At 39.2% G+C, this 27,577-nt stretch overlaps 1 protein-coding gene across 5 annotated transcripts in view; it reads left to right on the top strand.

The window, feature by feature from the left end:
• Nucleotides 1-27,577, top strand: part of ABCC4 (ATP binding cassette subfamily C member 4) — a 161,675-nt gene that overhangs the window by 15,652 nt on the left and 118,446 nt on the right. For all 5 annotated transcript variants that reach the window (XM_051608347.1, XM_051608346.1, XM_051608345.1 and 2 more), the window contains exons 3-11: nt 1,625-1,745; nt 2,527-2,742; nt 7,393-7,482; nt 7,923-8,086; nt 13,588-13,713; nt 16,655-16,904; nt 21,510-21,614; nt 25,837-25,926; nt 26,283-26,474. In XM_051608347.1, the coding sequence (XP_051464307.1) occupies nt 1,625-1,745; nt 2,527-2,742; nt 7,393-7,482; nt 7,923-8,086; nt 13,588-13,713; nt 16,655-16,904; nt 21,510-21,614; nt 25,837-25,926; nt 26,283-26,474 (1,354 nt within the window). The remainder of the gene's footprint in view (nt 1-1,624; nt 1,746-2,526; nt 2,743-7,392; nt 7,483-7,922; nt 8,087-13,587; nt 13,714-16,654; nt 16,905-21,509; nt 21,615-25,836; nt 25,927-26,282; nt 26,475-27,577) is intronic.

The following is a 27,577-nucleotide window of genomic DNA, read 5'->3' as shown; positions in this document are numbered from 1 at the left end:
CTTCCATCTGGAAAGTGTTTTTATTTTGTATAAATATTTTTTATGGACTGTATACCAATTCATATTGTCTTGGACGCAGCAGGATCTATCTTTTTGATATTGAAATAGCTACCAAAAAAAGAATTAAATTCTTGAACCTTGCAATAGAGAAGGTTTTTGTCTTCAAATAATCTTTTGTTAAGTATGTTTAGAAAAAATTACTCCTAGTAAAAATTGGCCTGTCTGTTGAGAAAGTGTAGCCTTGTTATTTCTTGCCTTTATGCTGAAGGTGGAGCAAATGAACTTCCCTAATAGTTTGGTTGGGATTAGAGACTCCTCAGGAAGTAAAAAAAAGTCCAGAAATGAATCCCGGTCTCACATCATCCTGCTCTGGGTGAGTTAACTGAGGAAAGAAGGTCAGATATGAGGTCCTAGGAGTGCAGCTTTTAACATCTTTGTAGCTGCAGATCTTTGCCAAATTCCATTGCTGTGTCTTGAAGCAGTTCAGGGAGTCTGCTGTGGAGGAAGATGGACTCTTTCCAATGATTCTTACAGTAAAAGCACACATTTTCCATGAGTCAGGAAATGGTAGAAAATACAGCATGCAAAAAAAATCGTTAGTGTACTTGGGCAAGAAGCAGAGAATATAATTCATAAATAGCCACCTAAGGAAGTAGCCTTTTCTCTTGGGCCAACAAACCCCACAGATTGTACACAGTTTCAGTTCTGATTCTGAAGCATTTAGACAGTAACTCTAATCCTTGTAACAGAAAAACAAAAAGGATTAAAATATTTTAAACAGTGTTTTCCTATCTCTTGAAACTTGTGTACTTTATTGCAAAATAATTCTGCTTTCACACCTTAGACTCATTTCAGCCTTCAAGCTAGCAAGGTCAGAGGGTCTGGCAGAAAATATTTAGCCTCCAATAAAGCAAGGGGCAGTATCCTGCCTGACAACAGCATGCTTTGAGAAGTTTGCTTGAGCTCCAATATTTTCTTCTAAGATCATACTTGTTATTTACTGCCTTTGATTTTAGTGTGGTGTCCTGCTTGTGGCCAGGCGTGTGACCATGCAAAAAGGTCTTTGCCATTCCGCTGCTGTAATCCTTGCCTTCAGAGAGACGTGTGGAGTGTTAAGTGATCAAACAGCTGCAGACAGTTCCCTCTGCTCTTGTGCCATATCTGCTTGTCCTCATTGAAGCACGTGGTGGAAAAAAAAAAGGGCCAGACATGAGAAAGGGTTCTGCATCACAATCTTTCTGGGGAACTGCAAAGCTTATAAGGAGATAAAAGACACTCCATGCTGCCTCAATTTAGTTAATAGTCAGGAGATCACAGGATAATAGGCTCTTGCCTAAGGTGAGTGTCTGGCTGAACTGAGAGGAGAAGAAATAATGAAAGAGTTCTTTAGCTGCAAATATGTCAAAGGTGATAGTAGTCAACAGTGGTGAACTGTTTATGGTTACACAAGAGCAAGTAGGCCTATAATACTATGTACTGTGTGTTTATGTGAACAAGAAAACATATTAACTTGTGTTGTGTTATAGAAGTGATTGTGGTAATCTGTCTGTACATCTGAAAGTATTCTTCCTAGGTAATTGCTTTTTACTTCTGTCCTCCAGCATGTTTGCTTTTTGTTTACCAGGTACTGGGATAAAGAGGTGCAAAAAGCAAAAAAGAGAGGGAAAACACCACATTTAACAAAAGCCATCATTCTTTGTTATTGGAAATCCTATTTAGTTTTGGGAATTTTCACAATGATTGAGGTAAGTGGTGTAAAATGTCGTATAACACACTTAATTAGCTAACAGTGATGTGAAACTTGGCCTATTCAATTGCATGATAAATACTGTTGAATTTATGCTGGGCTGTTCAGAGAACCTGTAATGTTCATGTACTTTCTCAGGAAAGTAAAACAGATCTGTAGCCCTATAGAGATTGAAAAATTGAGTTGTAACTGCGGGATTATGGATGAGGAACAGAGATCAGTGCAGTATTTTTGAGACATTACAAGCCATTGGCTTGCTTTGTAAGGTATGTGTCTTTTTTTGACTGAACAGTTAGATTATTTCTTTCTGTGGTCAGTTCTTCCTTTTTAACGTGCTTTTGAATTAACTGTTTGGGACAGGGAGAGATTAAGGTACTAAGGTGAGAGTCTGGAGGGCAAAGAATGGTTAAAAAGGCTTTTTTGCTATATGTAAAAGTCTGTAAAAGTACACAGTAAAAGTATGTAAAAGAACACACTCATTTTTAGAAATGTAAGTATAGTACATATTAATGCAATTTTTAGAACACCAAAGATTTTATTGGTAATTGAAAAAGTTCTTTTTTTTAAGATTTAGCTACATTTGAATGTGAAACATATTCCTTTTGGATTATATATTCATAAAAAATGGCTCAACAGTTTAGAGCACAATAAAGACAAAACAATATGGGATGTGTCTCCCAGCAGTACTTGGCTTGTGTTCATCTGGTTACAAATTTGGGCAGCATGGTATGAAATAAAATTGTTAATACTTTTTTTTTTTTCCCTTCTTTTTCTTTCAGGAAACCCTCAAAATAGTTCAGCCAATATTTTTGGGAAAAATTATTAATTATTTTGAAAAGGATAGTTCCTCAGCTTTGAATTTTCCATATTGCTACGCAGCTGCTCTGTCTGTGTGCACACTTGTTTTAGCTATAATGCACCACTTATACTTCTATCATGTACAGCGGGCTGGCATGAAGCTGAGGGTAGCTATGTGTCATATGATTTATCGGAAGGTAAGCAAACCTGTTTATAGGTGTATTTGGCATTTGACATCTTTTTCATTGGGGGACTTTAAAAATACAGTTGTTTGTTACATTAATGCTTGCAGTTCCATTGAAATTACTCATTTGTATAACTGCAATGCATGCTAATAGGTATCAGACCTTATTGTATCTATGTACTCTTGCTCTGTCTCTGTTAACACCGTGTCTGGATGACAGCTTCAGTCCTCCTAGTAAAGGTAGTGAATTAAATACCTCTAAAGCCTGGGAGAAGCTGCTGGTTTTCGCCTGTTTGTACTGTCTGAGAGGAGCCTTCCTATATCTGGTGGAAGGGTTGTGTGCTGGAGTGGTAAAAGGCTGTCAGCATACAGTAGGAGAGGGGCAGAGCTCCCAGAGGATGCTGGCAGTTACTCAGTTTCATCCCTGGGGATGCTTGGCTGTTACCATCTGTTTCAGTACTCAGTTGCCTGGGAATTGCTTCACTGTCCAATTTCCCCCTCTGGCCCTGTTGTGGTTAATGGTGGGATGTATTTATACTTTCTTCCAGTAGTGGTGTAGAGCTAGTGAGTTGCCTCCTTTGCAGGCTGGAGAGGCTGAGGCCTTCTCTTGGGCCATCCATCAGGTTAGTTAGTACTGCAGAGCTGCTGCTGCCCCTCCAGACTGTCAGATGGAAAGTGGAAAGAGAGGAATTATGGATATATCTACAGGAAGGAACCGAGCAACATCCAGAGTTAATTCTGGCCCTGGTGTGCTCTGGGAAGCAAGCAACCCAAATTGTAAATGTCTGCTTCCATCTTCTGAACCTGTTGGCAGTACCTACACCATTGACTTGGTCTCCACTTCCGAGCAGGTTGTCCCTGCTAATGCTGGAAGGGAATCAGAGAATCACATTTGTACTACTGGTATAGGTCATGCAAACATTTTGGGCAAAGTAAAGTGAGGAGAGTAAAAATGCTTCCATTTTAAGTGTTAATTACTTTTCATGCACATATTTATTCTCCTCTCTCTTCTGATACCTTGGAAATTATCCTCTGGGAACTTGTCTCTAACATGGCACACTGCTTTCTTGTACATAAACATCTCTCTAAGGTATTAATTTATTAAACTGCTCATCATAACACAGTTTGAAATTAATTAAATATGTTTATAGTGAGGTGTTTTGTTGGTTTGTTACAGTGTCGATATTAGCTTAGAAGCTTGGAAAAGAAAGGTCCTTAATGTGCACCCTTATTTCTAGAGTTGTGATTAAATGGAAAATGAATGTCCCCTCATCTCATAAATGTTTTCTCCTGAGGGTGAAGGCTGAGGTCACAGCAGAACATTGATAAAACTTTCCAATCATTTGTCTTCATCATCTGAGGCTTATAGATAGGTCATACTTTATCATCACACAGGCTTTAGAAAGAATCTGGATGCTAATTTACCAGCACTTTTGTGGTGTCCATTAATTGTGGTAGTAAATAAAAACTTGGATTTGCAAAGATGAATGGGTTGGAGGAGAGAGCATCCTTAATGGTGGGCTTCAAATGCTCATAATTCTGAGGTTTGAGAACCCTTTTCATTTTCTGGACAGTTAAAATCTCATTTGCAAAAACGCTGTATGGAAACACCAAAATGTTTTGTGATCAGTAAGAAGTATTTTTTATGCACACAGACACAGAAAGCTTGAAACAGAAATGAAAATGGAGTCTTATGACTCACAGTCTCATGTTTTAAAATCAAAGGTACTTATGGGAGGCTGATTAATTTTTTTAGGTGTTTTTTTTAAGACTTAACTTTTAGAACCCTTTGGGGGTTGAGAATAAACACTAAAGGAGTTTAAGCTGTGGAGTAGTTGGTTGAGACAGAAAGCAGCCAAAAAGATGTTAGGAGTTAATTTGACTGAACAGTTAGATTATTTCTTTCTTTGGTCAGTTCTTCCTTTTTAATGTGCTTTTGAATTAACTATTTGGGACAGGGAGAGATTAAGGTACTAAGGTGAGAGTCTGGAGGGCAAAGAATGGTTAAATAATTGAAAGTGGGCCTGTGAAGTTACATCTTGGGGGTGGAAGGGGAAGACATCAAGTGTACGAACTGTTCTCATCAGTTCAAATAATTAAAACGTTTTCCTTGAGAAAGACTGCTTGCTGCTAAATACATCTGTACAGAAAATGTATGGACAGAAAAGCAAGCAGATCTTCATGCTGAGAACATACAGATAATTAGCAAATATAAAATACAATGTACATTCAAACTACAGCTGCTTTTTAAAAAGGTGTGCAGTTGTAGATAATGTTTAGCAATATTTCTTACCTTGTGGGTTGATTTCTAAATATTATGGTCAGAACAGTATTTAAAGCTGCGGAGTACTGACTTTGGGTGGGATAGAGTTAATTTTCTGCACAGGAGCTCATATGGTGCTGTGTTTCAAATGTAACAGAATGGGAAAGTAGCAAAACAGGACTTTTTGGTAGAAATCAGTTATATAAATAATGCTGCTGCTTTGTGTAGGGCTTATAAACACATAGAATCATAGAATCATTAAGGTTGGAAGGGACCTTAAAGATCATCAAGTTCCAACCCCCCTACCATCACACCAGGTTGCACAAAACCTCTTCCAACCTGGCCTTAAAAACCTCCAGGGATGGGGCATCAACAGCCTCCCTGGGCAACCCATTCCAGTTCCTCACCACCCCTGTAGTGAAGAATTTCTTCCTAATATCTAACCTAAATCTCCCCTCTCTCAGTTTAAAATCAGTTTAAAACATAAATTAATAAATCCCGAAACAACCAGTTCTACTTCAAAAGACTAAAATTACATTATCACTGACAGTGGGAATGGCTGGCTCTTCCCTGAGAAGACAAATCAGTCACAGATGAGCACCCTCCTCTTAGATCAGATACTCAACGTGTTTCCTCCTGAGGCTGTCTTGGTCAAGAATGAACTGGGCTAGTACATTTTGAAACTGTTTTTCCTGCCTGTGTGGCTAGAGAGAGACCAGAAAGATCACTCAGGTTGAGGGTCTGAGACAGACCCAGACCGCGAGCCGCTAGCAAGACCACCTGTGAGAGTTCTCTTGGATGGCTCAGGTGAACCTTGCGTAGCAGAGATGTTTACATCGTAAAGGAGTAAGTAGCAGCGGGTGCTGTTAACACATCCTGTTGTGCAACTTCTTCAAACACACCTGTTACTCTGGTCTGTGGATATCTGACAACTTTTCTAGGAGCTTATCAACCTTTCTCTGTTGCATGGAGTAAAGATGATAGAAATGTGGATATGCTGTGTCTGCTTTACCTGGAGACGGCTTTGCAGGGGATTTCAGATGTATGAGAGACAAATTGGCTTAAGATGGGGAATGAAGCAATGATTTTCTCAAATAATTAAATTTCATGTCATATACACCTTATCCTAGATGTATTCTTAGAATATCAGAGGAGTTTCTTAGAGGAGTTTCAAGTGTTTCTGCTTGCTGCTTTCAATGACATTATTAGGGTTGGGATTGTCTCTGGGATTAGTACCTTAGAAACCCAACAACAAGGTATGAGAAGTATAAGGCACTTTGTTTGAAATGAAGCTTTGAATAGTACTTTGATGTTCTTGTTTGTGATTTAAAATACTGGAACAATGTTTTTGAAACAATTAGTGCTTTTCAGGTCAGATTACTGATCAAAAAGGGATCCCAATAATACCTGTTCGGAGAGGGAGAAGTAGATAGGCACTGCCTAAATATGGGAAGTGCTTTTGAGGAGTTAACTCTTCCTTTTACAGGGAAACACATAGTATGTTATTCTTTTCTCAGTTACAATACATGTTTTGTGTATTTTTTTACTTGTGCTGCAAAGCTATGTTTTCTTTCTAGCAGGTGTATAAGGAAGGGAGGGCCTGTTATCTGCATCGTTGAGCAGTCTTTGCATCTTTGCATTCATGTTCAGATCACGTATTTCCAGATCTGATTTTTTGGGGGAGAGTATTTTGTAATCACATACTCTTTTATACTGGTTAACTTACTGATTAACCTATAAAATATTTTAGATTTCCTCTTGTATTTCATGGTTTGTGCTAAATTTAATTTAGCACAAGAAATATTACGGTTTTACAAGAGTTATTAACAAGGAAATATTTATTAATTTGTAAAGGGATATTAACTCTGATTTGCAAAGGTAGAAAGCACAGTTTGCAGTGTTAGTAAGAACTGAAATTATGAAGTTGGGGGTTTTGTCTTCTGTCAGGAATCTCATTCAAAAGAGAATTTTTTTCAATTGGCTAGACATTGTCTTGATTTTAATTTGGTCTTCAGGTGAAGCTTTCTGTTCCTGTTTTGGACAGGTGCTCAAAAAGTGGGGGAGAACAATGCGTATGAAACATTACAGGGTCTTTTGTTTAGTTTTAATAACTTATTATGTTGGTATTTTCCCATTTTTAATCAGTCATGGAGATAGTTAATGGCAATTTTGTTCGCACAGTCCTTCCCTAGGCTTTTCTTCTTTAGGACTTCTCTTCAGAATATTTAACCTAACCCACCTGTTACCTAACGTTCTTGAACTCTGCTTAGATATTATCAGGCAAAAGCTGAAATGTGCTTTCAGCATTTGCCCCAGTATTGTATTTGTGTATTGAGTCTTCTGTGTATAGGTGTACTTTGTTGTATTAAGCTGTATCAGTCTGAGTTTGTTCTTTTTTAGGCGCTTCGTCTCAGTAACATAGCTATGGCAAAAACTACCACTGGTCAAATAGTAAATCTTCTGTCAAATGATGTGAACAAATTTGATCAAGTAAGTAGTGTTTCACATCTTCCCAAGGGGCTGAAGAAATGGTGGGGTTTAAGTCAAGAAGATTTTGTTTACATCTGGTGATTAAATGTTTCTTATGAACATTTATTCCAGTTGTTTCTTGACCATCATAGGAAGAGAAATACTGTTCTAAAATATGGGAAAAAACCCATACCTTTTTCCCCTATAAATACTTTCCTGCTGTTTTCCTAAGCTTAGAGAAATGTTGGGGCATGAAGATAAAAGAAAATGTGATAATTCACTTACTTTCTAGAGGTTAGGCACCTCCATGTATATTTAAGACTCTGAATCTGGTGCAGAATTCTCACTGGCTGCCTCAGTATCCACTGCAGGCACAGGGGCTTCCTCAACATGGTGTTTTTAGGGTTTAATTTTTTAGCTAAGAGCAAAAGCTAATTTTTGTTTCTTAACTGTCTGCCTAGGTAACAATTTTCTTGCATTTCTTGTGGGCTGGACCAATTCAAGCTGTAGCAGTAACAGCACTTCTCTGGATGGAGATAGGCCCGTCATGTCTTGCAGGAATGGCAGTTCTCATTATTCTTCTTCCCATCCAGACATGCATTGGGAGGCTTTTTTCTTCCCTAAGGTAAGGTCGCACATGTTGGGCTGTAGGTATTTTATGTCCTGGGTTTTAAATGGGCATGCTGGGTAGAGGTGGAGTACTGCTCTGAAGTGAGCTTCTGTTTGGTGAGGTTTTTCATTGTCTTTTTGCCAAGGTTTTTCAGTCATTAATGTGAGGTTTCTTAGTTCCTGTTTAGGCACTTCAAGTGGTCTGCTTCTCATTAGCTGTCCTGGTGTATTAAAGGAGTTGGGCTACTTCTGTAACTAACTTGCTGCAGATCTTGTCACAGAATTGTGTAACACCTCAAGCGTTGCCTTCCTGCATTGATGCTTAGGGAGCAGTTAATACAAAAGCAGTGCTATCAGTCCTGATGTAAGATTCACTTACCTGGGGTGGTATAGGAGTTGCCACAGTGTTCTGACTCTTTTGTGTTCAACGATCTTGCTCTCCCTCCTCCAAGACAAAGATGCAGAGAGGAAAAAGGGGAAGGCACTGAGACAGAAAGGAAGAACAAATGTGATGGTGGTTTTGAGGCCAGCCATGAGGATTTTAACTGTAAAGTTCTAGGCTGTGAAGATATAAGTTGCCTTGGCAATAATTTTCTGTTGTTGTGGCTTCCTCCTAAAAAAAAGACTTGCCTCAAGTGAGAATATTGTATTATCTTCAACGTTCTTGCTTCCTAATTTTCACAGAATGACAGAATTCTAGGGGTTGGAAGAGACCTTGAAAGATGATCTAGTCCAACCCCCCTGCCAGAGCAGGATCACCTAGAGTACCTCACACAGGAATGCGTCCGAGTGGGTTTTGAATGTCTCCAGTGAAGGAGACTCCACAACCTCTCTGGGCAGCCTGTTCCAGGGCTCTGTCACTCTCACAGTAAAGAAGTTTTTCCTTATGTTTACATGGAACCTCCTATGCTCCAGTTTGCACCCATTGCCCCATGTCCTATCACTAGACATCACTGAAAAAAGCCTGGCTCCGTCCTCCTGACACTCGCCCTTAATGTATTTGTAAACATTTATGAGGTCACCCCTCAGTGTCCTCTTCTGCAAGCTAAAGAGACCCAGCTCCCTCAGCCTTTCCTCATAAGGGAGATGTTCCACTCCATCATCTTTGTGGCTCTGTGCTGGACTCTTTCAAGCAATTCCCTGTCCTTCTTGAACTGAGGGGCCCAGAACTGGACACAGTACTCCAGATGCGGCCTCACCAAGGCAGAATAGAGGGGGAGGAGAACCTCCCTTGACCTACTAACCACCCCCTTTCTAATGCACCCCAGGATGCCATTGGCCTTCTTAGCCACAAAGGGCTCTCCAGCAGGTCAGCCCCCAGCCTGTACTGGTACATGGGGTTGTTCTTCCCCAGATGCAGGACTCTGCACTTGCCCTTGTTGAATTTCATCAAGTTTCTCCCCTCCCAGCTCTCCAGCCTGTCTAGGTCTCACTGAATGGCAGGCAGCACAGCCTTCTAGTGTGTCAGCCACTCCTCCCAGTTTAGTGTCATCAGCAAACTTGCTGAGGGCACACTGTTCCCTCATTGAACAGTACTGGTCCCAGTACCGACCCCCGAGGGACTCCACTAGACACAGACCTCCAACTAGATTCTATCCCTTTCTTTAAAACTTTCTTCTTCTTGTGTGATTAATCATGTTGTACTTAGATCATGTGTTTATAAATGCCGTTTGCATCTAATGGGAATATTTTTGTGTGCCTTTACAGTATATGCATATGCTTAGTAGTGTTACGCATCTTTGTTGCATTTGTATTCAGAGTGAATGGGTTGCTTCTAGCACTTTCTTAGAAACAAAGAATCATAGAATCATTAAGGTTGGAAAGTACCTCTAAGATCATCAAGTCCAGCTGTCAACCCAACACCACTATGCTAACTAAACCATGTCCTGAAGTGCCATCCACACGTTTTTGAACACTGCCAGGGATGGTGACTCCACCACTTTCCTGGGCAGCCTGTTCAGTGCTTGACCACTCTTTCAGTGAATAATTTTTTTTCTAATATCCAATCTAAACCTCCTCTGGCATGACTTGGAGCCATTTCCTCTCGTCCTACCTCATTACTTAGAAGAAAAGACCAACCCCCACCTCACTACAATCTCCTTTCAGATAGTTACAGAGTGAGTTATAATGTCTCCCCTCAGCCTCCTGTTCTCCAGACTAAACAACCCCAGATCCCTCAGGTGCTCGTTTTAAAACTTGTGCTTTAGACCCTTCATCAGCTTTTTAGCTCTTCTCTAGACATGCTCCAGCACCTCAATGTCCTTCTTGTAGAGAGAGGCCCAAATCTGAACACAGTACGTGAGGTGCAGCCTCACCAGTGCTGAATATAGGGGTGTGATCCCTTCCCTAGTCCTGCTGGCCACACTATTTCTGATGCAGGCCAGGGTACTTTGGATAAGTAGAACAATTTTTAGTGTGTTACTGTTGTTTTCAGATCGTATTTTAAGACGTTTTCCAGAGGTATTGAGACTGGCATTGCCATTGCATGGCTACGCATGAAAAGATTGCTGAGAACTAGAAAATGAGACTGACTTGTAGACTTCCTGCTATTTGCAGCTACTGTGAAAGTCTTCCATTGTTACACTCCTGTGCTGTTTCTCAAATAATGACCCATTCAGTGTTCTCCATCAAAGTCTTAGTTTTTTATGATAAAACCTGTTTGTAGAACACTTCCCATATATTCTTACATGGGCATTTTCACTGCATGTGTAATATGCATGTTTAAGTATCAAGCTACTTCATTGTTGTTAGTTTTAAATTTTTGAGGTTTTGAGCTTTGAGTCAACAGTTAAAATAATTGGCACTTAACTATGTGCTTATCTGTGGTGTCAAGCATCATTATCCACATACAGTTGGGAAACTGAGACAGAAAGAGATTAAGGGACTTGTCCACGGTCAGACAAGAAGGTGACAAAAATCTCTTCTCAGGGGTATGTATTTTAAAAGTTACTCAGTGGCAATGTAATGTTGTTTGGGTTTTTGCCACTTGTTTGGATTCAGTGCAAGGGAAAGAATTTATTAACCAGAAAAAGTTCTGCTTCTCTGCATGTGTACAGATCTTTGTGAATAGAAGTATGCAGTAAACAGAAGGAGTTAATGAAAAGACTGAAATGGATTCCAGCTCCCTATTGATGACTGTATTCACATGGCAGTTGCTGGGAATCTGCAAGGTTTTAAGGAAATCAGCCTATGAAGAAGTAATTTAAGGATTAACGCTTTTGCTGAAATCCCGGCACACTCAATGTGGCAGCTAATTTGAGCTGTTACTCAGCATTGTACTTGTGACCCAGTGTTGTAAACACATCTGTACACCAGTTTATGGTGCAGGAATTAGCTTCAGGGCTGCAGGAGTTTGCGGAAACGGACTTAGTTCCTTAGGGAATGGTACGCCCTGTATTAGGTAGTATTGCTTTTACCTGCACAAGTATTAGAAGTGTTGCAAAATACACATCACCTAAGAGAATATTATTTGAGAAATAGTTCAATTATTGGTCGGAGCACCATTTTATAAATATTTATTCACAAGAGCTTAACCCTTTCACTGCTTAGCCATACAACTCACCTAAAGCCCTTTTAATTTTTTTAAAGAGAAAAACTATGTGGAACTGTTGTGTCAGGCATGATTAAAACTCACCAAATATGCCTCATTAAAGCAAAAAGGAATTCCACAGCTTGCTTAATTTAGATCTCAGATTTTTCAGGTCCTTTCCTGTTGTGCTCCTAAGCATGCTCTGTGAGCACGTTTCCCAGTCATCCTGGTACACCCGTGCTCGAAACTTGGCATTTTTAAGGCTGAGGACACTTCTTCTGCTATAAATTATAACCAGTGCACTGGAAGTCTATGTACTTTAAGGCATTATATAATATTTGAGACTGTGGCTTTCAGTATGTATGTACAAAATGTGCTTTTTGCAGTGTAACTTAAAAAATAATAAAAAAAAAGCAACCCCCAACTTCTTGAACACTTTAAAGGATGCTGTACTATGATGACATCTCCATGGGAAAACTGAAAAATTGGTTCCTGAGAACTATAGCCTTTTTGATTCACACCATTTAAAAAAGAAACCTCTATAAACTTTATTATTTTGAATCACATTCAACCTTCTGTTATCTGGAGACCAAGCCTTGAAATTAGGGCTAAAAGGTGACTGTTTCAAAAGATCACAGGTGAGAGCTGATGTTTGCTGCTGCTGAAACATGAACAACACAGGCTAAATTTTGCCTTGTGCAGTTCTTGTGTGTCTATGGGAAAGAAAGGATGAGTTCTCACATTCTTTCAGGAATTGTTTTTTCTTAGAGGGTTTCTTTTTGAAAAATGAAGACTTAGCAAAGAAAATCTTGTTCCATGTCAGTACAGTTGGTTTAGGCTAAGCTATCTTCCTCAGTCTTAATAAGAAGCCTTTCATTGCATTAGGGTCATGTTCCTACATTTATTTTCTTGATTTTATTGAATGAATGTTTCTTAATATCCTGCTTGAGTCACACCAACATTTATGGAACACTGGTGCTAAGAGGTTTCTTTTAAAATGACAAGCAGGCACCTGAAATTCTTTCCCCTAAAGTGCTTTAAACATAGCTGTTTCTTCCAAAGCATCAGAGAAATCTACAGGTGGGCAGGTGAAGCTGAAAAGGGGGTGGCTATTTAAAAAAAAAAATTTTAAAAAATCTGAATCTTAACTTTCATTGGTATATACAAAAATAAATAATGTATCAGGAAAAGGTGTGTTTTATCAAAATAAGGCTTACTGTACCTCACTATGTGCAAAGTACGTTTGTCTACATTAATTAATTCAGAATTGTAATAGGCTTTATTAGCGTGGTTTGTGCATTCATTACATGGCTTCTAACTTTCAATCCTTTTTGCTGAATTAAAACTGTGACTTCAATATTTAATTATATATATATCACAGTTTGTTCATCAGTGCGAACATAACGTGGGACTAAAATAGATGTATTTACTTCAGTATTAACTACAATTAATGCTTAAATAATTATTTATTAAACAAAACCAAAACTAGGTTTGCTCCTCTTCTAAATTATAGCTCCTGTGCTGTTGCTAAGTAATCTTTTCTTCAACTAGAGTTAATCTCAAGAAAGTCATTCTCTTTAATAATGTCAAAAGAGACTTGTGAGAAGAGTTGTTGGCATTTCAAAAATATTTTAAAATAATTTTCTGTTTTTTTGTTCAGTTCTATGTTTACTATTTGTAATCTTTTTCTTTTTTTTTTATTTGAGGGCTTTTTTGTACACAAATAAATTGTTTAAGGAACACCACGTGGTGGAGTAAGCTGAGGTAGCAGAAATAGGGAATACCAGGAATACATACATACCAAGTCTGTCTGCTCTGTGCCAGCTTTAAGATACTGTATTAGGAAGACCCTTTCATGCAATTGTTATTATTTTAATCCTTTTTACAAGTAATAACAAACATTTCATTAGTATTGAGTATGTTATGTGATCTTAAATAGTGTTTCATGTTTTGAGGATCTGAGAATTTTTACTTTGTGCTATTTACAGAAGCAAGACAGCCACATTAACAGATGTCAGAATTAGGACCATGAACGAAGTGATAAGTGGTATGAAGATAATAAAGATGTATGCTTGGGAAAAATCATTTGCGGAGCTTGTGAATGGTTTAAGAAGGTAATCCTGGAAAGATACACTGTGGTATATGATCTGTATCTGTTTCTGTTTTTTACATGTCAATAAGTATATTATTTGGATCTTTAAAGTGCAGTTTACTTGAAGTCCTTTGGCTATTTTTTTGTTAAACTTTCTATAGCAAGAGTGAAGGAATGAAAATACATCCTAAGGGAGACAGAAAAAGAAGAAAAAAAAGTGTTTATAAATTCTGTTTGGATTTTTTATATGCTTCCTTTTACAGTTGTGTTTAAAAAGAGCAACTAATAAACCGTAGTAGTTGTAATTGAGCAATTTAATCCTCACAGTTCTGTGAACTGATAGCAGGGAACCAATATATAGACATGCCTCTTCTGAGAAATACATGGAATGCGACTGTCTGTCCTAAATGTTAGCATCCCCAGGTAGTGCTCTGCTACCCTTTTTGTGTTAGGAAGTGTTACTCAAGCCATCTGGGAATGGTGGGAGGGATAAAGACAGCAGCTCAAAAATGCTCTAGTTGTTCAACTGGCAAGGCCAACTGAATTTAGTATCCTAAGACACTTAATTTCAGAGGTCCGTCAGCATCCAATTAAAACTTAAATTAGATTTTCAATATTTGCACTTCTACTTGACAGTATAATAGCATTCAGTGCTAAAGGATAACTGTAGGAGTTCAAGTTGTTATCATAGAATCATAGAATCTTAGGGGTTGGAAGGGACCTCGAAAGATCATCTAGTCCAACCCCCCCTGCTAGAGCAGGGTCACCTAGAGCACATCACACAAGAACGCATCCAGGTGGGTTTTGAATGTCTCCAGTGAAGGAGACTCCACAACCTCCCTGGGCAGCCTGTTCCAGTGCTCTGTCACTCTCACAGTAAAAAATTTTTTTCGTATATTCACCTTGAACCTCCTATGCTCCAATTTCCACCCATTACCCCTTGTCCTATCACTGGTCATCACTGAGAAAAGCCTAGCTCCATCTCCCTGACACTCACCCCTTACGTATTTGTAAACATTAATGAGGTCACCCCTCAGTCTCCTTTTCTCCAAGCTAAAGAGACCCAGCTCCCTCAGCCTCTCCTCATAAGGGAGATGTTCTACTCCCTTAATCATCTTTGTAGCTCTGCGCTGGACTCTCTCAAGCAGTTCCCTGTCCTTCTTGAACTGAGGGGCCCAGAACTGGACACAATACTCCAGATGCGGCCTCACCAATGCAGAATAAAGAGGTAGGAGAACCTCTCTTGACCTACTAACCACACCCTTTCTAATGCACCCCAGGATGCCGTTGGCCTTCTTGGCCACAAGGGCACATTGCTGGCTCATGGTCATCCTCCTGTCTACCAGGATTCCCAGGTCCCTACCTCTTTATTCTGCATTGGTGAGGCCTTTGACAGTTTCTAAGATGACATTTGAGCTCCTCCATTGCTCTTTTTCTCTGTGGCTGGCCATGCTCGTTTCCTCTGCTATAGCTCTGTGCCTTAAGACAGTGCATTATATTATATACAGCCTGTGGATAGGCTGTAATTTGTCTGATACTTACAAAGAGTAGCACAAAGAGCTTGCTGATTATCCACAGATAGTGAGAGGATTATTAAGGATTATTAGAGGGTGGGAAAAGAGTTTTCATCCAGGATTGTAGAAGTAATTGAATTAGACCCAATTCAAATAGTTTACATACAAATGTTCTTTCACCGTACTCTGGAGGAGATCAGAGATTATGAGCCCTTAAGCTGAAAAAAATAAATCTTTGAAACTCTTTGAAAGTCTGTTAATTCAACCAATTTGGCATGTAGAGTGGGAAAGTTGCTTAACTAGTTTTCCAGTAGTGCATTCTGCATCCTTCTCTCCATTAAATAAAGACTTAATTTACTTCAGATTCTGTAATCATAACACGAGTTTCTAATCTTAGTATGTAGTTCCGAGTGGACAGCATTCAAAACCGTCACGATTTTCCCTGAGAATTGCCAGAATATTTGGGAAGAGGAATTAGGAATTGTATCAGGTTTTTGTATTCCGTATTATATCAAGCAGGTAAAATTAGAATATATGGGGAAGAAGTAAGTCATTATGGCTCTCTCTTGATAAAGAAAAAGACATTATTTTAATAAGTTAAGCCTGATAGCATCCGCATTGTAGACAGTGCAGTAACATTTTGAGAATTGGACTTGGTGAGTCATTGAGAAGTGGAAATTGAGAACATATGCATCCGCAGCTTTTCAGTTGCTGGAGGGAGACTTATGTCTGTGCAATACTTTTAATCACTGTTTAGCTTGGGTAATGGCTGGCAGAACAATTGGCCTCACAGATTAGTATTTTCTAAATTACAAACCAGAATTCCAAGAGCAAAAGAAGCCAGGAGCAGGGTCCAGATTGGGAAGGATTTAGACTGAGATCAAAGGAAATACTGCAAATCCTGTGATCCAGCTTGAGGAGCAGCAGCTGAATAATAGCACTACGTGGGTCATGGATGAACTCTTGATCTTTTGGAAGTTGCCCTGTGTTTTTCAACTGTAGAGTATGTGTTGATCTTATCGGGAGTTTTGTGACTGAACTCTACTGGATTTTGATACTGGAAGGGTAAGAAGTTTGTGGGTGCTTGGCTCTTGAACCCAGTTCAGAGTTGAAGCAGATTAGAATCAGAATTAAAATACTAGTTTGACCAAAGCAGAAAAAAGAAGAGTATTTTGGTTTTCTGTCTCTGAATAATAATTATCTTCTATAGCTACTGAGATATTAAATATAAAATTATCTCTACTCAATTTATAAGCCTTTTGAATGATTTTTTGTTATTTACCGTATAACATATTTTATTTACATTTATATATATATGAGTTGGGGTGGTGCAAGGGGAGGAGAAAGGATATAAACGTAAAATCCTGAGAGTGTGTTTCTCTCATCCTGTTGTTGAGGGCAACTGTAATGAGAGAGATTTCTGCAATTGTTTGTATTTTGCATTTTTAGGAAGGAGATTGCCATGGTTATGAGGAGCTCCTACCTTCGAGGACTGAACTTAGCCTCTTTCTTTGTGGGAAGCAAAATAACAGTGTTCATGACTTTCATGGCATACGTACTACTTGGCAATGTTATCTCTGCAAGTCGGGTGTTTGTTGCAGTGTCCCTGTATGGGGCAGTAAGACTGACAGTAACTCTCTTCTTCCCTGCGGCTGTTGAGAGAGTATCCGAGGCAGTGGTTAGCATACGAAGAATCAAGGTAAGGTTACTGGTTTGATGTGTTGATTTCCTCGCTTATTCTAATGTTGCTTTAATGTCACTGGCAAAAGCAGCCTTAGTTTAGTTTTGCAGCTTGGGATTTTTGATGAAATAACCTGTTTTGAAAACTTGAATGTGTTGCTGTGTAAGCATGTGCAAAAATATGAAACGCACTGCAGGGCAGTAGGGTTGCCTGAATGCACTGAAAGGTAGGAGAAAAGTGTACATGCAGAGAGGTGTTCTAGACGTTTTTGAAGTAAGAGAAGCATGTGCAGATGCTTTGGAGTTGGGAATTGAAGGACAAAGGAGGCAGATGGGAGCTGTGAGATTCGTATTCCATGTGCACTGCCCTGCCCTGTCAGCTATGGAGGACAGGTGTGAGCCCTGGCTGGAGTCGTGTGGCTGCTTTCAGTACTGGAGTGAAGACTCAAGTTCAATAATAGTGTCCATCAGTAATGTTGCTGTTTTGGCAGATTAACTTTGTTTTGTTTGGTTTGCCATGTTTAGTGTGTGTTTTGAATAAAATAGTCATGTTTTCTATATGTACCAGTAATTTAGCACAAACTGCAAGAATGAAAGGCTTAAGTACAAAATGCATTTTGAATTTAAAACTTAAAAAATCCCAAATTGTCAGGTTATAAAAATACAGAATTAAAGCATGCCAGCCATTTCAGAACTTAATTTTGTAAAAATCCCAGGTTAATCTAATCTAGAATAGGGAAAACAAACACTTTAGTTGTAATCATATGGCTTTGCACAGTGTCACTATGCCATTTGCTGATGAAAGTACCTAAAAATCTCCTATTTGATTTTATTCTCCATGTGTTGAATAAAAAAAAAATATTTTTTTAGGTTGACAAATTTGCTGATTGTGTATTAAGCAGGTGATTTTTGTTCGTTGAAGCATTTGTAAAAGTTGATCTAAATGGAGTTAGAAAAGGTAAATGTATGAAGATTGTGACCACAGCAATATTGTAGGTAGTAACGCTTATTATTACTGCTTAAACTAAACTGTGGGAGGGGAGAGAAGGGCTTGGAATACTGGATGTTGCACTCTGCCTTTTCTGTGCTCTCATTACACTTTGTGCTCAGCTGCAGGGCAGTGTTCTTTCGAGGGATCTTTCAAGCTTTGCAGGTTGAGAGACATGGATGGCTGAAAAAGATGCCTTAGAAACAAGAGAATGGCACTTGAGCAGAGGCATTGATGGTCTGTTTCCTTTTTTCTCCTGTCTCCTTTTCCAGCATGTCCTAGTGGTCACAGAATTTTGCTTCTAGCAGCTGGCTCCGATTCCCCTGCAGTTACACTTCCTCAGGGATAGTTTTTTGGAAACCCGCTCCAGAATTGAGGTTCCTGGGGCAAATAAATATCCTAACTAATCAGGAGTATCCTTGATGATGTTGTCAGCTTTTTAGCTTCCATTTCCAAAACAGCACAGTGTCTCAGGGTTGGACATTTTACTACTGAATGACAAGGTGCTGCCTGACCAAAGGTGTTTTACTGGAGTATAAGTAAGTGGAAAGGAATTAGAAGACAGTAGCAAGTACAGAAAAAAATTTAAGATGTTGGCTAGGTAGGTGAAAATGTAGAAGGTGCTTTTTCTTAAGTTTTGTAGAACAAGTGGTGGGATTTCTGCACTGATCTTAAGGTACATTCAGATGGAGAGAAGGAAGCAGGACGTACTATGCTTCAGGTGACAATAAAGAATGATAGGTGGGAAGTAGTAGCCTTTCCTCCATACTCATTTATACCTAAATAAGAGCTGTGTGGCAAAAAGAGTATTGTGGCCTCCTTACTGTGTTTTTCATGTATGCTGCCTTTTCCCCTCACTCCAGCTACACAGCTGAAAATTGATCTGCATCTTTTCTTGAAGCTTGTTTGTGATCAAGCACTAAGCTCAAGGTCCCCTCATGAAGCAGTGAGAGCAGTTGTTTTTTAGAGGGTTGTTCTGGCAGACATGCAGAAAAGAGGATAAATTTCATCTGGGTACAAAAGATAGAGCTTTCTCTTCCAAGGACACAGTCATATCTCAAGCTAATGTTTGCTTCTCAGCATCCTGTGGACGGTAGCACCTTTATTTTTCTCTGCATAGAAGAGTATTAGGTACAAAAAGACTGGAAGAATGTTTTAAGAAAAAAAAGCATCTTAAAGGCATCTCTAAGGCTTGAGTTATTTTACTGCATTTGAAAGTTTTATTTCTTGTATTGATTTTTCCCCCCCGCAGTTTAAAATTCACAGTGTTACCGTATAACTTTTCTTCTTTCGTACTGGTTCTATTTGAATTCTTCCATATGTGATACTGTAAAATTTTTTGAGTTAAATGGCTATCTAGGATTTGTACCTGGAATGAAAGCCACTGCTAGAAGAGAAATTCTTGTTGAATGCAGAAATGAGACACCAATTCCCTGCTCATAACTGCTGTGGTATTTAAAATATAATATAAATACAAATCACGCCTCTGTGGTCTTTTCTTAAGCCAAACAACCCAGTATTGATTTAGCCTGTGTTTGGAGTTTCTTTCCCTGTCTGCCACCCTCTTATCCCAAGTTATCTTTTACACATACACTCTTTTGGGCCTGCCTGCCAAAACCGGTGCTCAGTAGTACTCACCTGGCTGGAGAGCTCAGGCATGGGTGACATAGCACTTTGCCTTTTGATGGAGATGGGAGTATGTGCACGTGGAGTCGCAGAGTGCTGCATTAAAATGCTTTGGTTCTCACCACACTCTGAAACGACACCCATCAGCTGGAGTTTGAGCAATACTGCCGTGCGTGGTAACACCTAGCAGTTCTCTTCCTGTCCTTCCTTGGCTCCTGCCGTCGTCCTTCTGTTTGTTACTAGTTACTGACTCGTAAGCCTTCAGCAGCTGTCTTGCACCTGCAAACTGTTAGCTCAGTACCTGTTAATTAGTCCTTGTTTCTAAGACCAAGGCCTTCCTTCTTTTCTCAAAATATTTTCTGCTAGAGGCCTATATAAGGTCTTTATGTTCTCTTATTCAAGTAATTATAGACTTTTTCAGAGTTTCTGTCTTAAACTTTTGGTAACTGTTATCCTTGAAAATATTCTTTAGCATTTGCTCCTTTCTAAACATTTTTGAGCTATTTGTAATCTAGCATTGGGCAATGTGTGCTCCAAGCACACACACAAACTGTGTGTACCACAGCTGTGGTACAAACATACATGTTTATGCAACTTGAAAGAAAAGTTTTCTGACTGGGATATAGTGTAGAAGTACAATAGTAAAACTGCAATGAACCAGTTACGCAGATGTAAGTTTCTTTCCCGTAAGGGTTACGGAGCACTGGAACAGGCTGCTCAGAGAGGTTGTGGAGTCTCCTTCCATGGAGATTTTGATGGAATCACAAAATATTAGGGGTTGGAAGTGAGTCCAACCCCCCTGCCAGAGCAGGACAAAAAAAATAGGGCAGATCACTCAGAAAGGCATCCCGACAGGTCTGGCCACAAGGGCACATTGTTGTCCCATGGATAACTTGTTGTCTGCCAGAACTCCAGGGTCTTTCTCCATGGAGCTGCTCTCTAGCAGATCACTTCCTGGCCTGTACTGGTGCATTTGTTGTTCCTTCCCAGGTGCAGGACTCTGCACTTACTTCTGTTGAATTTCATTAGAAATGAATTCAAGTCTGTGCAGGTCTTGCCGAATGGCAGCACAGCCTTCAGGTGAATCAGCCAATCCTCCCAGCTTCGTGTCATTAGCAAACTTGCTGAGAAGACACTCTGTCCCATCATCAAGGTAACTGATAAAGATGTTGAACAGGGCTGGACCCAGCACTGATCCCTGAGTGACTCCCCTAGTTCCAGGTCTCCAGCTGGACTCTGCACCATTGATCACCACTCCTTGGGCTCTGTTGTGTAGCCAGATCTTAGTCCATCTCACTATCCATTCTTTCATCCCACATATTCTGAGCTTGATCACAAGGTTATTATGGGATACTGAGTCAAAAGCCTTGCTAAGGTCACCTGTCTGGATGCGCTTCTGTGTGACCTGCCGTAGAGTCTGTGGTGGTCCTGCTATGGCAAGGGGGTAGCCGATGATCTCCAGAGGTCCCTTCCAACCCCTGCCATTCTGTGATTTTAAAAGGAGGAGAGGTTCAGGTAGTGTTCTGCAGCATTTCAGTCACTGGAAGAGTGCTTAATAGGGACAGTGGACAGCTTCTTACCGTGTCCTTATTGCTTTACTAAAAAAAACCCCTAAAATAAGCAATGTAAAGATAAAGTGTTGCAGTGAGGGTTTCACCTCTTTTGCATGGGAAGGGGGAATGAAACAATTAAATGGTAGGTCAGTGTTTCAGTGGAAAAACAGGCCATTTACTGCAGGAATTCTGTTTTTTTGAGCAGGTAGTTGTTATAGTCCCACGGTGCTTTTATACTAAAAAATCTGCACTTCGGGGTGTTTTGGGGGCGACTGGTAGCCATTTAAAGGTAGACTGTTGAAGGAGCTGTGCATTGCTTTGGAAATGTTATTCCTTGATGACTTTGTGGTTGTTTTTTTCCCCTCTTAATCAATGTTTTGTATGCTGCTTCCAAAAATATGTGTTCTGATTCCCATTTCCAGTCTTACATTAGGCAATATCCTATGTTTTATTGCAGAACTTTCTGATACTTGATGAGGTCTCGCACTTCAAGCCACAACTGCATGGTAATAATGAGAATATCATTCTTCATGTTCAGGATTTGACTTGCTATTGGGATAAGGTAAATTTGCTTCTACTAAATGTAAACTATATTGGTGCTGCAGGCATTTAAGGTCTAAAAAGCAGTATGTCTATGTATAGTGTCATGTTTTCTATTCCATCTTTTGTGTAAGAGAATCTTGTATGTTAAGTTTACTGTAGAATAGTACTGAAAACACTGTCAAATGCATCTTGAAAGTAGCTATTCCTGAATATTATACAAAAAGAAAATGTGTACATTTCTATGTGAAAATATCTCTTGTTAAACAGCACTGTTTTGTAGCTGCGGTACTTAAACTGGGATTAAGGACAGACAGCAGAGTAAAGTGGGCGTTAGTGGATGGGTTTTTTTCTGTGAACTGAATGCTGATCAGTCCATTTGTCTAGAACCAGTACAATGTTTTACTTGGCATAACAGATTTTAAAGCTTTAGAGACTAGTCTGTGCATATTTGTTACTCTGTGTATTATTGGAGACTGTTCATGTACAATGTGTTCTCTGCTTAAAATGTACCAAAATGACTAGAAAAAGGGACAACACATAGGTGATACGTAATAGATGTTACCTTTTCTGTAAGAAAGGCAAATGTTGACGGTTGTTCCTGTTGTAAAACTGCAGTTGCTGTGGTAAGCAGCAATTTGTGATTGTTTGAGCTATTATGAGTTGCTATTATCTGTGCCCTAAGGAAACTTCAGTCTCTATAAGAAGTGTCTGAAAATTAATTTTTCATATAAATGTAATGCAAATAAGGCATGTCACATTTCCCTTTGTATACTCTCTTCCCCTACACATGTTGTGTCCCAAGGAAGACAAAGTGTGAAAATATATGTGAGATTCTATCTGTTAGTATTAAGCTACAAAAGAAAATTACTATGCTTTCCTTTCTCTGTGATACAAATTCTTTCTGAGACATTGAACAAACTTTTAATTGATATGAAAAACTTAATGGTGAATACATTCTAATGCAAAATGGAATGTATTTCTTGTTCTTTTGTTTTCTTCCCAAACCAATATTGGTGCCACTGTTAAAATTCGTAGAACATGGTTGCATAATATGCCCATAAAACACCTTCGTTTTTTTTCATGAGTTGTTTGTATTGCATAAAGCAGGGCAGCATGACTGGAATGACTGGTTTCCTTTTGATTAAAAAAACCAACAAAATAACAAAAAACAAACCCACAAAACTGTTCATGTAATTTTCATTTTGATATTTAATTGCAGTGTGCATGGGAGAGTAATAGTTCTGGGAGAACTAGAAGCAGTTCAGAAAGTTCCTCTTACATGCTCTCACAATGATACAAAATAATTTTACGGAGTTGCTCACTGAAAAGATAATGAATTCTGAGACAGGGGAGTTATAAAAAGAATAATAAAAATATGCTATCCTGTGTCAAGTAACCAGTGTGGCTTGCTTGCTACCCTAAGTTTTTCAGGAGTCTTTGGGTCTCTATATAAACAGAGTACAGGTGGATGATAATTTTTTTTTTATTTTTAAAGATTTTGTGCCAAAAGAGATATGAAAAAACCCAACAACCCACAAATCCAAAACCATTGGAAGTAAAAAAGGGATTATGAGCTAGACTTTCAGGAAAACAACCTAACATGGTGTATTACAGTTTATCAAAAGATAAAAAACCCCAATTAATTCATGGTCACACTATTGTTTTGCCAGGGCGAGTGTTATCTGAGTTCCAGAGGCTTGTCTGATGCCAGGATGGACCTGGGGATTCTTCAGTATGAGTTTTTACTGATGTACCTTGAGTTCACAGAACAGTCTGTGTGCTCAACTGAGCAACTTCAGATTTAAGATTCAAGCATTTGAACTGAGACCAAAATTATCCCTTGCAATTTTAGTCCCTTAAATGAGGAGCCTAAGTACTATAGTACTTCTGTGCAGTATATGATCACTGTGTCCCTTAGATGTGATGAACTGCATCTTGACTGTAGGATGGGTAAGGTCTTCCCAGGCTCACCTGAGGAGTTTCTGTTCCTTGAAGGGATCATTCTGTTCTTCTGTCCTCAGACTCTGTGTCTCTGCTCCCTCCTTTGTGCTGGTGTTAATGCTTGTGTGTACTACCCTGTGGTGAACCAGTTCAGTGGGATAAAGCAATAGAAAATTAATCACTTTTAAAGTGATTGTTTTCTGATATCTGAATTCCACAAACAACCTGTCTGCAAGGTTAGGCAAGAACAAGAGGCAGAAGGGAAGTGAAAGATACAGATAGTTGACCAGGCACAGAGGAGCTGGGACATTTCTGGTAATGACCTGTCAGATGAACTTAGCTGTAATACTAGTCTGCTCTAATTTGAAGTGCCTCAGTTTAGTGCCTAAAAATAGATGTGATGAATTCAGAACAAATTTGCTTTAATTACAAGGATGCTCTTTTGTGAAAATACTGTGCCCCTTAGGTGTCTCTGGCCATACTGTTTGCTTGCATTGCTACTTCTGTGTAGGGTCTATGATATCTTACAGTACTATTTTAATATATAATATTTGGGTAATATTTTAAAAACTCTGAAATCTTCTCTGGTGTTTTTAGGCTCATGTATTTTTGTGAAAACCTGAGTGTGTGTGGAAATATCTTTGTGCTTTTATTACTATGGGAGCAGAACCTCAAGAGGTCTGAAGAAGGGAAGATTTCCACATAGATTAGTTGATTTAATAAGATATAATTTCTCTTCCTTCGAACTTTGCATTAAAATAAAAAACCTTGGCTGCCACAAGTTGGTAGAGTTCCCCAGACACTAACAGTGACTAAGCACCTGCACAATGTACTCTGGACCGGGAAATCACTCACGGTTAACTGCTGACTGGGGAAGGAGGGGTGGAGAAAAGAAGGAAAAAAAAAGCCCTGTTGATGCCACCTTGTGGAAGTTCATAATAGCAACAAAAGTAGTTTTACAGGGTTGTGCAACGTCTAAAAGTTTGGGTGCTCACCGTGTGACCTTGATTTCGTGTGACCCCTGCAGTGTTTCTGCGAGTTGGGAGCTGTGATGGGGGACATGGAATTTTGAGCTCTGGGTACTCTGCTTTCCAGCCTAGTATTTCTCCTGGCATGAGCAGATATGTGCATGCTAGTCCAGCTCCCCAGCCCTGATATGTGTAGATGGATACTGTACCTAGCTCTCAAATAATTCGAAATAATGTGCGAGAATCCCCTTTTTGCTTTCAGAATTTGGTCACACGGCATCTTTCATGCAGGGTTAGGTGGTGGCCTCTTCAGCCTCTTGAGCTTCAAAGGATGGCTGGAGGTTTTTGTGCAGTCTGCAAGTTCTTAAGAGGTACACTAGGTATTCTTCACCTTGCTCTTCTTGAAGTTCAGGGCTGGGTTTTTGTTTGGTCTTTTAATCAAAATACTTGTTTTTTTCAATATGTATATTTTCTTATTTGCATTTTAGTGTCAGTCATGCAGTCTAAGATGCGTGTTAAGGCAGATCATGTTACAAGGGTGTTTTGCTTTAATGAGAGGGAGCTGCAGCAGGCCCTTAGGAATTGAGGGTTAGCATAGCTATTAAAGACATGAGCATCCTTTCTTTTCACAAGAAATAGGCCTTTTTACAACCTTAATAGGAGAAGTTCAAAATATGTTGGGAAATAAGCTCTGATCAGTAGTATAACATAAAGGAGAGGCGTACTAAAAAGGAATGTTGATCAATCCTAGGGTAGTGTATTTTTCACACAAGCAGCCCAGTGTGTTGTCTGAAAAGTCTCCGAAAATCCACAGTATACAAGGTGAAGTTGTGTAAAATCAAACAGCATTTTTCTCTTTTTTGCTTTGCATAAAGCCTTGGTAAGAGCAAACAGACCTGGCTTTCCTGGGTGCACTGAGAGAGCTTCAACCCTCCCATTTTCCAGTATTTGTCCGGCTACTTGGAATCACCAGGCATGCAGTGCTGGGGCCATGAAAGCCAGTGTGGTGGCCAGCAGAGAGCTCCTGTGTCCGAGGCTGCCACCCCAGCCTTGTGCTGAGCTGCAGGCTTTGAAGAATGATGCTTCTGCTGCCTTTGGGTTCCTTATTGCTTGAGCACTCTTTTGTCTGTGAGACTTGCTTGTGGTGAAGGATCAGGGTTTTTCAAAAGTGTTTGTGAATTACTGAAGAGGCAAACTATGCCCAAAAATATGGTGGGCATATGGATTGCTAATTTATAGTGATTTATATGGATTGTTTTCTGTTTCTAAAGAGCTATTTTGATGGTGTGTATTTCATTACTTAGGAAGCCTAACTTTTTCTAAAATCCATAGAGTTTAGAAACCCCAGCGCTTCAACAGCTTTCATTTACTGTCAGACGAGGGGAGTTACTGGCTGTGATTGGTCCTGTAGGAGCTGGAAAAGTAAGTCTTACTGTTTATTCTCTTCTGTGGGGTTTTTAGGAGTCTGTTAAACATGACTAGAGACTTGAAAATGTGCAGTTCCTTTCTTCGTGTGATATGCTTCACTTGAAGATACTGGCATTTAAGAAAGGCAAAAGTCCTTGGGGTGGGGAGGAGATGGTTTTGGTGTTAAACAGTACTTTGTATCTTGCTTCTAGACTGCATCTAAAGAATACTAGTGCTCTTCTTCTGTTAGCAGAAGTTTGAGTGACAAGATTAAGTAGGCCATTGTGCCATTATACACCATGCAATCTCTATGATGTCTCTAAATGCAAACCAACTTCAATTTTTACTTGATTTAAAAAAATCTTTTCCAGTCTTCGCTTTTAAGTGCTGTGCTTGGTGAGCTGCCTAAGGAGAAGGGTTTGATAAACGTTACTGGAAGAATTGCCTATGTTTCTCAGCAGCCTTGGGTGTTTTCTGGTACAGTAAGAAGTAACATACTGTTTGACAAGGAGTATGAGAAAGAAAAATACGAGAAAGTTTTAAAAGTCTGTGCCCTTAAAAAGGTATGGTTTTCCTGTGTTTTATTTTCACAGTCTTTATCTTAGTGTTCTTTCAGCCTCGTGGAACATGCTGCAGTATATAATACATAAAACTGATTAGTAATAGTAGCGTGTGAAATAAATCCCACTGCTTAACAGTGCCATTATTTTTTACTTCAGTGTATTAAGCGCATTCTTGTAATTCCTAAAACTTTCACTAGAGGGAGCTGTAGCTTATGTGAAGCACAGAGGTTTGGAAAAAGCAATTCCTGTTAATTTCATAATCACATTTAGCCTGTTTCAGTGGTATTATGGTAGGTGTGTATGTAAATGCAATAAAAGGTGGGAAACAAATGATCAACGTAGCTCTATTTGAGACTTCTATTTTATAGATATCCTTTCTGTTTTTTAAAAAATGTGTCATGTATATCATGCATTGCTAGCAGCTGTCAAAAAGAACTGTAATGCCACATATTGGAGAACTTGCTGAGCCCAAGTAGTTTTATGAAAAAATATTTTTGAAAGGCCTGTGTGCAAAAGAGTTGGTGACATGAGATACAGAAGAGGATTAAGCCAGATATGTCAAGAAGCAGGCATTTTGCTTGGCAGCTAAAAGGTTTTATGCAGCATGTTATGATATTCCTGTCAGTGGCGACACAGGTGAAAAGCAGATGGTTACTACAAGGGGAAATTTTTGCAAGGTTTTCTACACATGGTAGATAGAGTTTTAATATCTCCTGCTGATATTCAGTCATATGCTGTTGTCTAAACTTAAGGTGCTGGTGACTTCAAAAGACAGCAAACTGCATTTGGAAAAAGTGCCACTTCATATTTGATAGTAGATTTACTTTCATAGTGTCTTTCAAATGTTTGTATCTTATGAAAGCTGTGAATCAACTTCCAGAATATATTTTATAGCTGAATCTAAAACTTCTGTATTTCCTGAATAGGAAATACAGCAATGCTGTGGAACACTATATAATTTTGTTCTCTTACTTATAGTCCCAAGCCCTGTAAATTGACCAAATTTGTATGGTGAATGTTGTAGTTATTTCTCTTGGATACGTTAGAGTACGAATAAAACTAATGAAGTTCTTGGGACCATTGGCAAATGGAAGACAATTTAC

Source organism: Apus apus, chromosome 1 (assembly GCF_020740795.1).
Source record: "Apus apus isolate bApuApu2 chromosome 1, bApuApu2.pri.cur, whole genome shotgun sequence".
In the NCBI taxonomy this organism is placed as follows: Eukaryota; Metazoa; Chordata; class Aves; order Apodiformes; family Apodidae; genus Apus; species Apus apus.
The sequence above is the reverse complement of the archived record's forward strand: the minus strand, read 5'-3'. Positions and strand labels throughout refer to the sequence as shown.